Source organism: Ischnura elegans, chromosome 3, assembly GCF_921293095.1.
Source record: "Ischnura elegans chromosome 3, ioIscEleg1.1, whole genome shotgun sequence".
NCBI classification, from domain to species: domain Eukaryota; kingdom Metazoa; phylum Arthropoda; class Insecta; order Odonata; family Coenagrionidae; genus Ischnura; species Ischnura elegans.
The window spans coordinates 51,858,508-51,875,461 of NC_060248.1; the positions used below are offsets into that span (position 1 = coordinate 51,858,508).

Sequence of the window (16,954 nt, forward strand, 5' to 3'; positions counted from 1 at the left end):
TCGTCTAAACCGGTATTTCAAAAACCAAATAATTTGTGTATTATGAATACACTAATGGTGGGTAACGAATCGCAATCAATGCCTTTCGTTTTCTTTGATGAAGGAAACTACCCTATTTATGAGTAATGCTATAAATCTCTATTGTCACAGTCGAAGGGATATTTTCTCAGGATATTTGGTTTCTCCCCGCTAGCAATTCGAATTCATCTGCTTATCTCGTGAGAACTTCCAAAGATGGACTGAAAATAATTGAAGAAAATCCGGTGGAGAAGCGCCTGTATTTTGCAAAACGCCTCGGATTGTCCGCTAGCACTTGACAGTAGGAGTGGGGGTAAAGCGAGCTACCTGTTGAAAATAAGAAGTTGGATGAAGCCGAGTATCAGATCGGCGTGTTGCAGAAATGGAGTTGGGTAGATAAGAACATACTATACATCAGACAGAAATCCATCGTAGCAGTGTAAAAGCCGAGATGGCATGCAATCATTTTTTTGCGAGGTGGTGTGTCCCCTTAGGATATTTGAAAGAGATGTTAGTTGAATCAACTATAAGCCCAAATTGTTTCCATAAAATTAAAATATTCCATTAATCAGCTAAATTCCGGTTTGAATCCTTTAAAGGAAATCTTAATTACTCGCCAAAATCCTGGGTTTCCTGCTGCATAGGCAACCTAGTCAAACATTCCCGCATTTATCGTTTTTTTCGTCCCCCTGAAAAACGATAGATAGAGGTTCCACTGTATACCTTTTTATTTATACATTCATCGAGGGAAATAGAAACTTAGTAAGAAATAAGAAGCTTAAAGAAATAATATGCTTTGTGCAATTCTAGTATTCGAGGTATTCGAATATTCGAGCAATGATTTAATATTCGAATTCGATATTCGAGTTTGAGAAATCTGCTATTCGACCCATCTCTAGAAAATATGTTAAGTACTCGAAATATGATAGACTAGAAGAAATTTTAAAAGAATGGTTTCATTGCACCAGGTCCTCGAACATACCCATCAGTGGAGTTATTTTGAAGGAAAAAGCACAACATGTGGTAATGAGGCTGGGAATTAAAGACTTCAAGGCTTCAAACGGATGGTTAAGCAGGTTTAAGACTAGGCATAATGTTGTATACAAAACAATTTGTGGTGAGTCCAATAGTGTTGTTCCCCAAACAGTAGCACAGTGGAAGGAACATTGTTTATGTGAGCATATAGAAGGGTATGTTCCAAAAGACATTTTCAATTTTGATGAGACGGGCCTTTTTTTCAATACACTTCCCCATAAGACTTTAAGAGTTTAGAGGTGAATCTTGCCATGGTGGGAAGCATAGCAAAGTGCGTTTAACAGTACATATTGTAAGGTGCTAATGCTAATGGTAGTGAAAAGTTAAGGCAATTTGTCATAGGAAAATCCAAAAATCCCAGATGTTTTAAAAATATCAAGACAAGTGAGGAGGAGGATGATGATACAGAAATGCCAAAAGAAAGCACAATCAATGCTATATCTGCTGTAAGTGCACTAAGGCTACATTTACCAACTGTTGCAGGAAATGAGAGAGAATTAGAGCTGTTGGGCATCATAGAAAAAAAGAGTAGAAATAATTTACACAAATAAAATGACCAATCAAACTAAGATAATGGAATATTTCCAGAAGAAGGCTAATTAAAAGAACATATTGTAATGGTGCTACTTTTTTCATCACTGAATTCATCCCAGAATATTGAATTTAAACTCGGTGATATAAAATTATTTGCTTTCAATTTTAAGAAGACTTTTTGAGAGTTAAGGTTGATACATATTGTTTTTAATTAAATGTTAAATGGATTTTAAGTCGAATATTTTTTTTAGTTTGTTCAAAGATTAAAATATTTTTACTTTAAAAGATTTTTTTAATTTTATAGAGTTAATGGAATATGTTTATCCGTTTTTCTTATTTATCAGCAATTATCTGTGTTAAAGGATCTCTTTCTGAAGACTGATGTTTTGTATGATCTACCTCACTGAGAGTTCAGTACAAGTAAAGAATTTTTTGTTATCATAATTAAAGGTTTTATACTTACTATTCATTTAGAACATGATCCATATGAAAAATAGAACATTTAACTATTTAAAGGGGTTATTTTTAATTAAATTGTGCCTAACCTCGATTTTACACTTTTTTTCCTTGTCCCCCTCAAAAGTGTAAAAGAGGGGTTTTACTGTACTTACGCAAAAAATTATTCCTTAGACTCGTAAATTCACTGCAGAGCAAAAATATTAGATTATTAATGACCAAAGGTAAGGGCTCCATGATTTTCACGAACGCCAAATTTTGCTATATTTTGGCACATTTTCAGTTTTTACGCGACTTAATGTTTTTGGCTTCTCTGCGATTTTTTCCACGATATTGACAGGATTTTATGATAATTTCGCTACTTTGAAATTTCAAACAATCAGAAATAGCTTTCCTTAAACCAAATCCGCGATTTAAGTTGAAGCTGCGAATTTAAATTGCGGATTCTCGACGATGTTGCATTACCTCATCTCAAAAACTCCCACTTGAAACGTTATTATCTACATCGCTACGCCGCCATTAACGAGTTATTTTTCCCTTCCAACTAAACAATCTGGTTCCCACAAGTGTCGTGAAGTTGAGCTCGCAAAGCGGTCGATAGTACTATGGAGAGAAGGATACATTCTGGAGGAGTGAGCGCTAGTCCTCGATGTGCATTGGAGCTGGCCACCTCCCTGACTGCGTGAGTGATTTGGTATACCTGGGCACTCAGGTATGGGTTTCATACCTCATTGCAACACACCCCAAGCACAACAGATTGCGTAAGCAGCAAAGAATGCACAGGCAAGAAGAGGCGCCTCAAAGAATGCTCTGAAAAATGACTCCACCCTCGTAGAAAACGTGCGAAAGGCTATATTTTCAAGAAAAAATCAAAGCTGTTTTACTTCTTTGCTACTCTAGGCTGAGCAGGCTTCTGCTCGATGATAGGAGAAAAGCATTCAGGGTCAGCATGAGCAATTTGTTTGACACACACTAGACTGATCATTATTTTTACGCAAGGCAGTTGCTCAGTTAAGTTTGAAGTTTTTATGTATTGTTATTTTTCTATTGAAGTCATTATCTAAGCGTCAAAATTGTGCACTACCTTGTGATTGGTATTTCCTGCTTTGATATGTGTTGCTTACTAGCATTTAGGTCAATAAAAGTTCATTTTTGTTCTTGGAAAGGATGTTTTATTCAACGACTTTCTTACTGCTTTTACCACAAAATGGATCTTTTTAACTGACTTTATACGAATACTGATTTTTATACCCCTTAATGAAGCTTTTATTTACCATAATCTTGGAGCCCTACCAATGGTCTAAAAGTATCTCAACATAAGTCTCATGTATTTTCTGATGTTTTAACCCCAGATGGGTCAAGAAAACCATTCCATAATACATATTTCCTGGAGACTCAGAGCTGGAAGAGACATTAGATGGATCACTGTTCTCATGGGAAACTAAGAGGAATAAATGGGAAAAACTTCCAGGAGTAGGCAGGGAATGTGATTGAGCATGCAACGAGGATGACGATACCTTCCAAGGTAACTGGGACGCAGAGAGTGCAGCCCCTCTCAGTGGGAATGGATGAGCAATGAGAGAGGAGAAGTCTCCAATTGTAACTGGGATGGCAAAGCTGTTCAAGGGATGCAGGGGACAAAACCATCCCAGGATGGACGCATCAAGATGGCTAAGGCATCCAGTGAATGGACACCCAACATGGTAGGCAAAGTGTGTGACAGGGACAGTGGAGTATTGCAGGAAAGAATGAGAGACGAAGGGAGCTAAGCGGGAATAGCCAGGGATGATGGGGAACACACCACCCAGCATGATCAGCACAGCTATTCCGTGAAACAGTGACAGGTCTGCTGCATACTTGAAGTTCACTCTTGAAATGGAGATAGACGAAAAATTGCAAGGTTTCAATGAGGACACATGTGTGGTTAATGTTGGTAGTTAATAAGGGGAACATTGTTTGCTAAGTGCCTCTCATGCAACCTGTTACGGTCCTGATGTGCACATCCTTGTAAAGGGATCAGTGTCAGGCATCAAGGATACTTCTTCCATGATTGTCTGCATGGTATGCCAGCATGGTTGAGGTAGCTGCTTGTATAAGGTATCATTTGAAATGATGGGCCATGATGGGTAGCTGTTTGGGGTAGGGTCAAAGTAGAAGGGGGAGTCCATCAAGCCACATGGTGGATGACACATCATGGGTAGAGGCGGAAGGGAGGGGCCTCTTGGGGAGAGGATTTTTTTTTAACCTATGTTGGTCAAGGTTTCAACATGCTATCTAAACCTTTATGTGTCCATCAATTTTTATTTCACAACTATAGGAATTGTTACACATAAAGTTTCAAACTCAGCCACCCTCATTGACAAATACTTCCTAGTAGATGTGGAGGACTGACAGCAATGCTTCAGTGACGCTAAAATGAAATGGCTCTCACTTTATGGGTATAACTCATATCTTATAAGAAATAATTATTTAAACGGTACATTAACCAGTATGAGTTAATGTCTAAATGTACGAAAGTGAGAATGAACACGAAAATGCATCGTCTAGCCACCCAACTTGTGCAAATGCATGAACAGATAATAGAACCTATGGAACCTGCTCTAATTTGGTTCATGCATTTGTACATGTTCCGCTCCGGTCCACAAAAATCATTCATGCAAACGGGCATAACTTGTGCATGTTAATGTATCATGTAAACAGATCTCTAGAGTGTGTGCGACCTTTCCTCTTAGTAGCATGACACTCACAGTTCATAGCTATTGCAAAATAAGCTGCATAAAATGTTACTTCTAGAATTCAATAAAACAATGGATATTCTTGAACAGAAGTACAAGATGGGATTTAAAAAATTTTATTGCCCTTGGACATCAGAGTGAAGTGAACTCCTTAATTCACTTTCTCATAACAAAAAAGTATCTCCTAGCCTGATGATTTGGCTTATTATTTTCCTTGAAACTTGATTCCAACAATAAAAAGGAATACTATTGGACATAGACTTTGAATGGGTACATGATAAGACACCAAGCAAGGATCTAGGTGGCAAAAGACAGAAGTAGTTGTTTATTAGCCTCTATTTCACAATCAATTCATAAAAAATTTTCATGCTAACCAGAACATGAAAAATATTCAAGTAATTACCAATCACTATGTTCAACAATTAGGTACAAAACTGTTTAGCACTCACACATACACAAACTTATGAACTGCTTTTTCTTTTAGTTCTTTCTTTCTTCCTATCTTTAAGATTAGCTTTCTTCTTGTCAGGCTTTGTACTTGTTTTCTTTGAGGGTTTTTTCTTACTTTCACGGCTTCTTTTCTTCACACTTGGTCTCTTTTTCTTTGATTTTTTCCTTCCCTTCCCATCGGATCCTGAAGACTCAGCTGAAACAGTAACCAACTATTAGAACTCCTTTCAATAAATCGTGAAACACAAAATTTTCAACTATTCTGCTGTACTAAATATGGGGTACAATTATTGCAGGTCATCGACCATATTATAAAATATTATTTAGATCAGTATGACACATACATATATTGTTACAAGGTAAATTTAAGCACCTGCAAGAGAAAGAGAAGCTTGTCAATTCAAAAACTGCTTTTACAACAGTCACAATGTTGAAAAGAGAAAAAAATATGAAGAACTGCCAAAAACTGCAAAACAAATAAAAGTTTAAGAAGTACATATTCAAAACAGTATTTAGATTTCTAATTCACTCAAGAGACTTTTATTAGGCTTTCTAGAACAAAATATTTTTGTAATCAGATAATAAACATCACTGCAATAAAAGGCCTAACGTTTACCAAGCAAAATTTCAGACCTACCTGAGAAAAAAAACACCTGCAGACATGAGAGAAAATATACAAAACAACTGGTTCAGAATAGATGCAAATTGAGATTTTACCTTTCCTCCAAACTTATGTTATTTTGCAAAATGCAAGCAAGTTATGCCATTCAAGGAAAAATACACACTTTTTTTTCTAAATGACATAGGATTAGTAGGTTTGAAGCCCTTCATCAACCGGCCTGACCTTATGTGCATGGCATTAACCCTCAGAGTGTGGGAACGTTTTTATATGTTTTGCACGCAGACTGCGGCATTTACCCAAAATTTATATTGCTACCTGGATATCTTGCACTTGGGCACTTTCCCTCACCGTAAGGATCGCTAAGGGACTTAACTCTACCAGACCAGCCATCGTGGCAGGGGGTGCCTCCTGCACAGAGGGTCTCTTCTGCACTGACTGGCAGCTAAAATCATGACTCCCGCAGCCCAAGGGTTAAACTGTGGTGCTGCTGATGGAATTTTAATGATGTAGTAAGCTATCGCTGCAGCTATCTCTCAGAGGGATGGAAAAAAAGATGGTGTGATTAAGGCTTTAGATTGGCACGGTGAGATGGGAAGTTTCATTTCTGGTCACTATGACCTGCCTGGCGGTGAACGTGTTATGCGGGAACTTATTAACGAGGAAAAATTAACATAAAATTTATGGGATTTTATTTCGGACTTGAAAATCAAACTTCTTAGAGCTGAAAACTTATCTGGTTTCTACTGTACATATTAACTCATACTCCACCATTCAATAAAACATAAAGTTAAATTTTCTCCTTTTAAAAATAACTTCAACTGCCATGCAATTAAAGATTATTCCAATGTGAAAACATCCAGCACAGGATATTTATTTTACCCAATCTAAACATTCTATCGCTAATTCGTAATCACATTTATACATGAATGAAAGATGTGACTACGGTCAATTCACCACTCAAAACTCTGTCATTATACAAAAATAAAACAGGGTCACACAAATGGGAATCAAAAGCCTTTTAGAAAGAGAAGGGTAATAGATGGCCATTGTTCAACAATAAAACAAAAAATTCAGAGATAGTTAAAATGATAAATATTCAATGTAACATACCAGAAGAAGATGAAGATTCAGATGATGTGGATGAAGAATCAGATGAATCACTGTCACTACTGCTGTCACTGGAGCTTGATGAAGAAGATGAGGATGACGATGAAGATGAATTTAAGGTAAGTGCTTCAGCAAGAGTCTGAACTTTGGGCTGGTTCTTCAGATGCTCCCTAAGTTCATCACTGAAAAATATACAATAAATGACATGCCATTACAATTTAGTCCACTTTTTAACGTGAAGGCTAAAAATTGAATTAAAAATCAAGTACAGCTGTGGACCTCAAATCTGGAAATCTTGTGGCCAAAGGGTTTCTGGATTTCTGGAATGCTTCCATATTTTGTTAATTAATTAATTTATGGACGCATTCAGTATCTTGTGCCCAATACTTGAGATCCCTTCGTGTCCCTGCCTAGGTTGTTAGCGTATGTTCATAGCATGTGTTAACTTCGTACTCGTTCCAGAACAAGGCTCGAAAGTGTTGCCAAGAGGTGGCAAGTCAAAACACTACGCAGAGGAATTTTCCAACGTTCCGGATTTCTGGTTTTCCATGTTTCTGGATTCCGGATTTGAGGCCCTCAACTGTAGGTGGCACTTTTACATAAAATGAAGTTTTAATATCATAATGTACAAGATTGAATGAGGAAATTCCTCCATAAAAAGCTGCTATAATACCCCAAGAATAGCCAATAACTGTCATCATAATTATATACTATCAGAGCAAATATTAAACAGTGAATTGCAAAACTTCAAAAAATATTTATATGACTAAACAAAAATAAAAAAAGAATATCAGAATTTAAAATAGAAATAAAATTTGCCAAATATTATACTGATTGGGTAAACAAATTTATCCCTCATTAAGAAGCAGCCTATTATTTTTGCTATTTCCAAGATTTTTCAGGGTTAGGATGGAATAAGTGAAAAATCACATGATTTAAAATCATTAAACATGAAAAATACTTACGTGAGCCCACCCAAACCAATGGAGGTAAAGAAATTGATGGCAAAGCGAGTGTCCTTGGGATCATGACGTGGGAAGAGACCCTCAAATGCTGTCTGCAAGGTCCTGTAATTAGAGTACCACAAAGTTATGCATCAAATACATGGAATATAAAACTTTTGTCCACAATCTATAATTCCTTTGCATTAGTATACGAAATTCAACTACTCTGACCAAAGTAAAAGACTCAACACAATTATCATAACAAAATAATAATTAAATACATGAAATATACAGGAAAAACTCCATGGATCTAGAAAAATCAAGGAAAATGTTTAGGCCATGAGAATCATGGGAGCCTACATCCCACAGCACGTTATCTCTTCTTCAGGCTTTTAGAAATGAAGATTACGTGCATACATCAGACCTTCAACCTAGCACATGCAAGCTTTATTTTTTGCTGAAGTCTATAGTTAATTATTACCTATAATGAAATATCTATATGATGAAATATCTATATTAATATTTAAATATCTATATTAAATATTAATATAGATATTTCATCAACAGTCACAAAAGACATTTCTTGTAAGCCCCAGACGTTAAATTTTTTTTGTTTTTTGATGCACAGAAAGATAATCTAACTAATGTGACCACCAGATATTAAGATAGGAACAGTAATGTATTTGGGACAAACCTCAGTCAGAGAGAAAAACACAACTTAAGTATTCCCCAGAATTTCTTCTAGTTAACTGTGTCAGAAAATCATGCTAAAGGTTTTCACGAGAAACATGGAAGTAAGTTCACATTAAAAATTGCTTGCGAACAAACAAGAGCTCCCCTTCCATTCCCCTCTCTTCTCCATCCCCATCAGTGAACTCCTACAGTGACAACCTTAAAATTTCTAAGTGCTTATACATCTGTGTGCAATTAACATTTTCCAGAAAGAGTACCACGCAGTGCTTCCACTAAAATTATCCCAGTGATCCATGTCCTTGGAAGACTACGATTATTTTACAACACAAGTGAAGAGAGTTAACGAAATATACATTCACTTTAGGCTGGACACAATTTGAAGTAGAATAATGAAAAAAAAATATCATTTTAATATTCCTGCTTTACAGCATGAAATTTCAGTTCATAATATAAATTTATACAGTAAACCTAGCTGCAAGTAAACCAAAATTCAAAGACAGAATTAGACAAAACTTTTACTCACGGGTCCTTGACTCTCTCATTTAACTTCTGCAGCCCCATGTACTCCGATAGTTCTTGAAATAATATTTTAACAAAGATCCGAGAAGATGGATTGGTGTGTTCCATGTCCAACTGAATTATGCTCAGGACATCCCAAGAAATTGCATCGGTGAAAAGAAGGTGAGCAAAGAATTTAGCAACATTCCTCAATTTGTTAGTTTCAAGACGATGGATTGTTTCATATGAGTCCTTGAATATTTGCTCAAATGCTCCAACACAAACCTTCCGCATCTGACAAAACCTCTGCAATGGGAAAATAAAACAAATATTTACTCCTTGCACTTTTCAATTGGTTGAATAAATGCTCACATCATTAATCAAGAAGTAGATGATAAAATCCAGTCATTATATCAGCTAACACATTTTTATTGGTTCATCAATCTAGATTGTTCTTAACAGGCTGATTCTTTGCACCAAATGTCCTTAACCGGAGTTCGACAACCTATGGCACAGACAGACCTACCAAATTGAACAGATGACCCACAGGCATGAAAAAAGTGGCCGATCTTAATTTTTAAATCAATGTGAAGGAGATGATTTCTCATATAGTAAAATCTATCAGCCATCATTAGGGCCAAAAAACAGTGGGAGAACAAGATGGCCATTAAAATGAAAGGATACATAGCATTGCTCCCTAAAAAATATGCAAGTCTGTTCTTGAAAAGCGTTGCTGCTTACAGAGGTGCTCGCACATTGAATGTGATTATTTATGGTTAGTTATTTTTCAACTCAGCTATGTGTACAAATAATGAATTTTTATCCTAACGAGGAGCGTAAGCATCGGTTTCTCTTCCAATAACCTTGGAAGTCAAAAGATAGTCAAATAGTCAATAGATATGGATATGGCCACCAAAAGTGGAGGAATAAAGTGCTTATATACATATCCAACATATATGTAAGTTGGGTTGACGATAAATGTGGCCAATTATGCAAGAGACAACAGTATGGAGGCAGTCATTAAGGTGAGTTTACATTTATAAAATAATATGCCTGAAGAAAAAGACCAGGCATTGATGACAGGTAGATATCTTGCACACCTCAATAAGACATTTTTGCCTAGTTTGCATTTTTTTAATGATTATCATTAATAAGCATTACGTAAATGAATCCATTAATACCTGTGCCAGCAGCCCATAAAATTTTTCATACGTTCGTTGTTGAGAACAGCAGTCAAGAAACATGTGGCAGAGCTCAGGTTCTTGACCTGGTCGAAGTTGTAAGCAAGACAGCTTGTGTGCACATTCCTCAAAGTCCAAACTCGAAGTTATGGTAAGGTATATTGTTCTTCTCAGAGAAACAAGATTAGTTTCAGTGTTATCAACTATTTCACTGGATGCTGAAAAGACAGAAAAATGAATACAATTGCATGATGAAAATATATTTCCCATGAAGGATACAAAAATTAATCATGCCCACACATGTGCAAATCACTATATTTCATTTGAGATGAAAGATTATATCTCAACTAATAACCTAGTGGGAACAGCTTTCATTAACATAGCAAATGGCAAAAAAAAGAGATGGAAGATAACCTTTACTGTAAAGAACTATTCTAATTTCTCACTTCATAAATGGTGACAAATAAACATGATAAACATAAGGAACTGGGTGGAACATAAGCCTAATTTGTCTAACACCCTTTTTTTCAATCGCTTTCCAATGTTTCACATTCCCATGGACTCTGCAATACTGTCCTCGACTCCAAAGTTCCATATAAAAGTCAAAAAACTAAAAAAAATCATGTTGCCCTCTAAAAGTAGGATTTAATACTTTGACTCACACTTTTCAAGCAACTTGAGATAACTTATGCCGATTTTGCACCACGCACCTCAAACAAAATTTACAATAGCCTCCACAATTAGAAGCCGCATAATATGCACCAAAATCAATGCAAATTGATGTAATAAATTCTGAAAGGATGTCGTAGACTGAGGAAAGAAAAATTCTGATAAAAGGAAAACAATGGGGTATTTTTATAATTTTAACTGGTAGGACCTATTATGATGACAGTAAGATTGTTTTCAAAGTAAAATGGCAGTCAGCGTATTCTCTTATTTGAAATTATAAAAATTAAACCTGGTCATTAGCTATAAAATTGAGTGAAGTGGCATTTTATAGGGATGTAGCCCTGAAGCAACTTTGGAAGCAATGTGAAACACTGATTATGGAACTGAAAGCTGTGAAATTTTACCAATACATCTTTTAAAAAATTGAATCCATTATAATGAGCTCTCAGGTGGGATAAGGAGGAAGTGTAAGCTCGAGGACAAAAAGATATTTATCGACACCCACTCCGCCATTAACGCTGTTGTAATTTTCTGTTTCTTACTTTGTTATTAGATCTAGGTAAATTTGTTATACATGTGTGTAAATATAATGCTGCCACCAGGCAATAACCTACTTGCAGCAATGTGTAACAATAATAATAAATGAAGGAAATTCTAGCAATTAGTGCTGTTCGGCAAATTTTAAAATCCTGTTAAAGTATACTGCTCTTAGGTTCCACATTAACAATCTTGTGAATTCTGCAATGTGCAGAAATCACTGTGCTACATGTCCCCTTAGCCTGAATCAAAATTGTTTTCGCTACAAGTTAATTTGTTTCTTCATATTACTATTATTCAAAGCATTAAAAGACACTATTGGATTGTTAAATAACGATTTGAAGATTAAATTTATTATAATACAATTTCATTTGCGAAAATACTTCAAATTCATCTACATATGGCTTGTAAGAAAGCCTACTGGTCAATAGCTGACACTATTTAATCACTAATTGGAAAAATGTCTAACAATTGCATTGAAATATATGTAGTCTATAAATGATATTTAAGTATTTTTACATGGATTAAACATAACAAAATTACCACAGAATGACACACGTGAAAGTGACATCTCACAGACAAATTAAGCCCCATAGCATTAGCCCTCATGAAATTTGATGACTCAAATAGCTATGTTACAATTAGCAATCCCATTTCATGGAACAAATTAGGAGTGTTAATCGGAGAGTGGGTATTGTAATTGGTTAGACCTCAATGAGAACATCACAATTAAATGCCATAACTTACCCTTTCCCCCTTCCTCTTCCTCCTCGTCTTCATCATCCTCCTCCTCCTCACCAGACTCTTCATCCTCAGAGCCACTTCTATCACTGCTGTCTCCAATAATAGCCTTTTTCAAAGCAACATATTTCTCCTCATTTTCCACAAAATTTGGATCAAATTTAAAAACATCTGGAAAGAGAACACAATGCAAATGAATTTCAAAATGTATCCATTTCAATACTTGAATGCACCTTTATCACCATTGAGGAGTGCAATCACATACATAATTATGTTGTAAAAAAATCTAAATTTCATAATTACAATAAATTATGAATGACTACGGTAATCTGGAAAAGGCAAGAAAGAACAGAACAACAACAGAAAGAACAACAAAAATTACAAAATGGAAATGAAATTTATCCTCCACATCACAATCTAAAGACTAACAATAAAATTCACACTGAGAATGGAACATTTCAATCAAAGGCATACATATACATGTATATCCAGAAAACATAGATGCCTGACAATAGTCCTATGTGACACAAAATGTAAATGTATAATAATAGTTAAATATGGAATGAAACTTATTATTACAACTATATATTGAATAAATAGCAATTATAGGACATAAAGATAAGGGAAAAGCATAATATTTTATCCTGAAAAAATGTATTTAAAAAAATTTGAAGAGGTAAAAAACTTTAAATAGTAAGCTAGTTGCCTGCACAAAAGAGATATAGGCACTTATAAAGGATTAATACTACACCAAATACATACCACATTTGCATCCTGATATACATAAAAGGCAAAAAAACTTGCCCAAGAAAATTTGAACTTCCTTAACGGAAGCAGGAAGAGTGTTATATGGTGTTAATCAGTAAATGATTACCACCATATTGCACAATAAAGCCCCATGGAATGGTTGTGATGCAATGTGACCTCATACATAGACCAGGACACTGGATATGGATTCAAATCTGGTCGCATGGAAAAGATTACGCAAACATTTATATCTCTACAGCATCAAACCACTTACTCAAAATATCTTGAGGATCCACTGCATCTTCTAATGTGACAACGTGGGTCCTTACATCATTTTCATCTACCAGATCAAGCTCCTCAGGAACGATTTGCTTTTTGCTGAACTCCTTTCTCATTTGAAACATCACTTCAATCATGTATTGAACCTGAAATCAAAACAAATCCTATCACATTACTTTACAGTAAAACTAGAAATCAGAATATGAAAACTTCTTCTTATAGTCACAGACAACTAGGGATACGTCCTATTTACTGAGTGAACTGAACGATAGAAATGAGATATCTGATCAAAACTTTTTGGGGATCATTTTTCCCTATCGTAATTAGTGCTACATTTCATAATTAGGGCACATGCATGGAAAACTGAACACCTTAAATTTTTCTGGCAGGTTGCAAACAATAATTGTTAAGCTGGAGTATGATCACAGCAGGAAATAAGCCCTACTCCTTGTAAGATAGTCTGGGGAGTTAATATCCGAGGAAAAATGTTTAGAAACATAGGCATTTAATGCCTATTAGAATATCATAACAAAAGACATTCATAAAATCTTTTCACCAAAAAACCTTATAAACCTTACTCTCTTGTCCAATTGGCCCTCATGCAAGATGTGACGCAGAGAATCAAAAACGGCAGCCAAACCAGCAGCAGACACTTCCTGGATCTTGGGTCCACACTCTTTGAGAAACGAAATGGCCACTTCAATTGAGTGGTCTGTTGGGTTCTCAACCAACAGAGTCAGGATTTCAAGGGCCAAAATTTCGTGAACCTATATTTAATAAAATGGTGGAGTAATTAGAATTTGTTACTGCAAACAAAAGGTTTATCAAGATTAATAATCAATTAGCAATAATGGATAGATTGTTTCTTCCCTAACATTTATAAAAATATACTGAACTTTAGTTTGGGGGCAAAGCATTTTGACAGCTTCATAATGAAGAAAGGAGTGAACTTAAAACACAAAAAAAAACCTAATTAACAGCAATTTAACTTGATGTAACTTGACTTTTTATTTTTTTACTTATTAGATGTATAATATTTATTTAAATAATTTACTATGAGGTATAATTCATAGAAAAAAATGCCAAAACTTGTACACAGGAAACACACATTTCACAGCTTCACAATCTTATAAAAACAAGAGTATAATAAAATCAATTTGGTCCAGCTAACCCTCCATAATTTGCTAGTCAGCTGGTGTTAATACTTAATATCAAAGAGGCCAATTAATCATATACTCCTTCAATGACTGAATCAATTGTGAAACCATTTTTGGACTATGTATATGCACTTACCACATCCATATTAATAAGATGTGCCAGAAATGTTGCCGTGTTGATACAAGAAGCTTTGTCATTTCGACGAAACGATCGTCTAAACTGTACCACCAATCTTTGAATAAGAAGTTCAACAGTGGCAGGAAACCTGAAACAGACATGCCACAGTCAAGTACCGCACCGTGTTTTTGAAGATATGTAGCGAGCACTCAATCTAAATGAGCATTTTCTTTAGAATACGATAAATTTTAGGGACAGGCACTAAGGCAAATAAATGGTCTAAGAAAGAAGGTTTTATTGCATTCAAATTGACTTAATTTGAGAAAAAGAGATTTATTTGATAAGTAAATCAGAGCCAGATGAATGTATTTTTTTCCTTTTAATCTGAATTTCCCATTTATGAGCCTTTTATTGAGACAACCCATTCCAACACAGCCCTTTCAGGGAAAAGCTATAAACATACCTTGTATTTATAATTGATACTAATGTAGCAAAGACATTAGAGAAAGTAGGGGATGCTGCTTGGGCCTGCATTAATGATCTACACAACAATCCTCTTCCACGAACAATGTTTTCACTCATAAGTTTTATACTGATGAGAGCTACATTTGAAGTGTTTACTCTGTTAATTAAACCATGAATAGACTTCTTCAATGCCTCCCATGACAGCCTCTGGTACGCCACACTGAAAATGTTGAAAATTAATTAAGCAGATGTAAGGAGGGTAGCAACATTCAAATTTTACAAGTACATTCAGGTGATGTAAAACTGAACGGGTTAATGGAAACTACACAACAGTAAAAAAAACCTGTGATATAAAAATTTACTGTGAATTGTTATTAATTCATCAAGTTTCAGCCTGACAGTCTTTTAATAAACTTTTAAAAAAGATACTTAGAACGAATATTTATTGAAATAGTGATTAAATACACGTACAAGAATACAAACCATAAAAGATTGAACTTACCTGCTCTTGTCGGTGATTTCCTTTTGCATCATTCTGAGTTTGGCTGGTGGAATATACGCTCCACCAGTTCTGGTGGTCAGTATGTCAACATTCTTCTTCTTCGGCTCCGCTGGTTTCGGCTGTTCTTCATTCACACTTTCTGGACCAGTGATCTCTTCTTTATTTGTTTTTCTATTTTCTTCCCCACTTCTACCTTTGGAGGCGTTGTCCACGTTTTCTTGTTTTTCTCTCGAATCATCTTTATCGGCTCGAGTTTTTTTGCGATCATTTTCTTTGTCTTCTGATAAACTTCTATCTCTTCTCTTGCCCGATTTTCGTTCCCCATCATGTCCCCTCCCTCGCTCTTCTTCTTGGTAACGACTTTCATCCCGAAAACGTTCGTCGTCTCTAGACCATCCTTCCTCCCTCCTGCCACTTCTGTTGTTACGCCAGTCCCAATCTTTGTTTCTACTCCTGTTACTTCCTCTACTTTCACCGTAATAGCGTTCACTAGGAATGTATGAATTCCAGTAACCTTCGTCTCTTTTCCTATATCCTCTTTCCTCTCGGTCTCTCACTTTATCACGCCTACTTCTACCATCTTTCTCGTATGAGTCCCTTCTCCGACGTGGTCGGTCTTCAGATTCGGATACAGAATCATTTCTTCTATCACTGTCTTCTCCATCTGACCTACGTCGCTCATTGCGTCGACCTCGATCTCTACTTCTGATTCTGGATCCACTGGAACTTTTTTCCTCTAATCTACTTTCTCTCTTTTTATCATCAGAGGAATTATTACCTTTAACCACAACTGCACTGCCAAGCTTGGTTCTCGATTCCCTATAGTTCTTTTCACTTTTTGTAGAAGATGCATCACTTTCTTCTGAGCCACTCTCCGTATCAACTTCTCTCCGTTTCACCAACACTCCCCCTGAGCTCATTTTATACAATACTTGTGAAATCCAGGCTTTAATAGAATAGCTAGAAAAATATTCCCTTAGGCACAAGAAACGCAAGTAACAAACATGAAGTTGCAAGACGTTCACAGAGCCAACGAAGAACGACTAATGTCTCGGCGTATTTGTGTAGATTAGCCACCAAAAAAAGTATTACGGCTACAAACAACTTTCCCTCAAGGTATAAGTCACTTACATATTCATCTACAGGGGGAAATATGAGTATCTTTTGACATTTTTCTGCCAATCACACGATCTGAAAGCGACGAAACCAAAACAATTTTAGTATAACAAAGCAATAACGACATATCGGACATATCTACTTCGGGACCGCGACCACTGCTGGCGACTGGCGTTGTAGCATGTTAAGGCGCTGAATTTGAAAGAGAAGACTTATTACGAGGAATGTACTAATTACATACAGAAATAAAATCAGGACCTATGGCGCCTAGAAAGGGAGAGAAAGGTGAGCCATACCCATCTCAAGAGACGCGAACCTCTACAGCCTGAATTTTTGAAGAATAAAAGTTA

The 16,954-nt window shown here is 35.9% G+C and overlaps 1 protein-coding gene across 1 annotated transcript; it reads right to left on the reverse strand.

Annotated features, from left to right (window-relative positions):
* Positions 1-4,878: 4,878 nt before the first annotated feature.
* LOC124155786 (pre-mRNA-splicing factor CWC22 homolog) lies at positions 4,879-16,721 on the reverse strand. The gene is made up of 11 exons (XM_046529878.1): positions 15,489-16,721; positions 14,985-15,206; positions 14,540-14,669; positions 13,825-14,013; positions 13,242-13,392; positions 12,227-12,391; positions 10,274-10,491; positions 9,118-9,398; positions 7,923-8,024; positions 6,961-7,139; positions 4,879-5,424 (listed from the first exon to the last, which is right to left on the reverse strand). Exons 1-11 carry the CDS (start codon positions 16,406-16,408, stop codon positions 5,240-5,242), a joined length of 2,742 nt encoding a protein of 913 aa, XP_046385834.1. The 5' UTR covers positions 16,409-16,721; the 3' UTR covers positions 4,879-5,239.
* Positions 16,722-16,954: the final 233 nt, after the last annotated feature.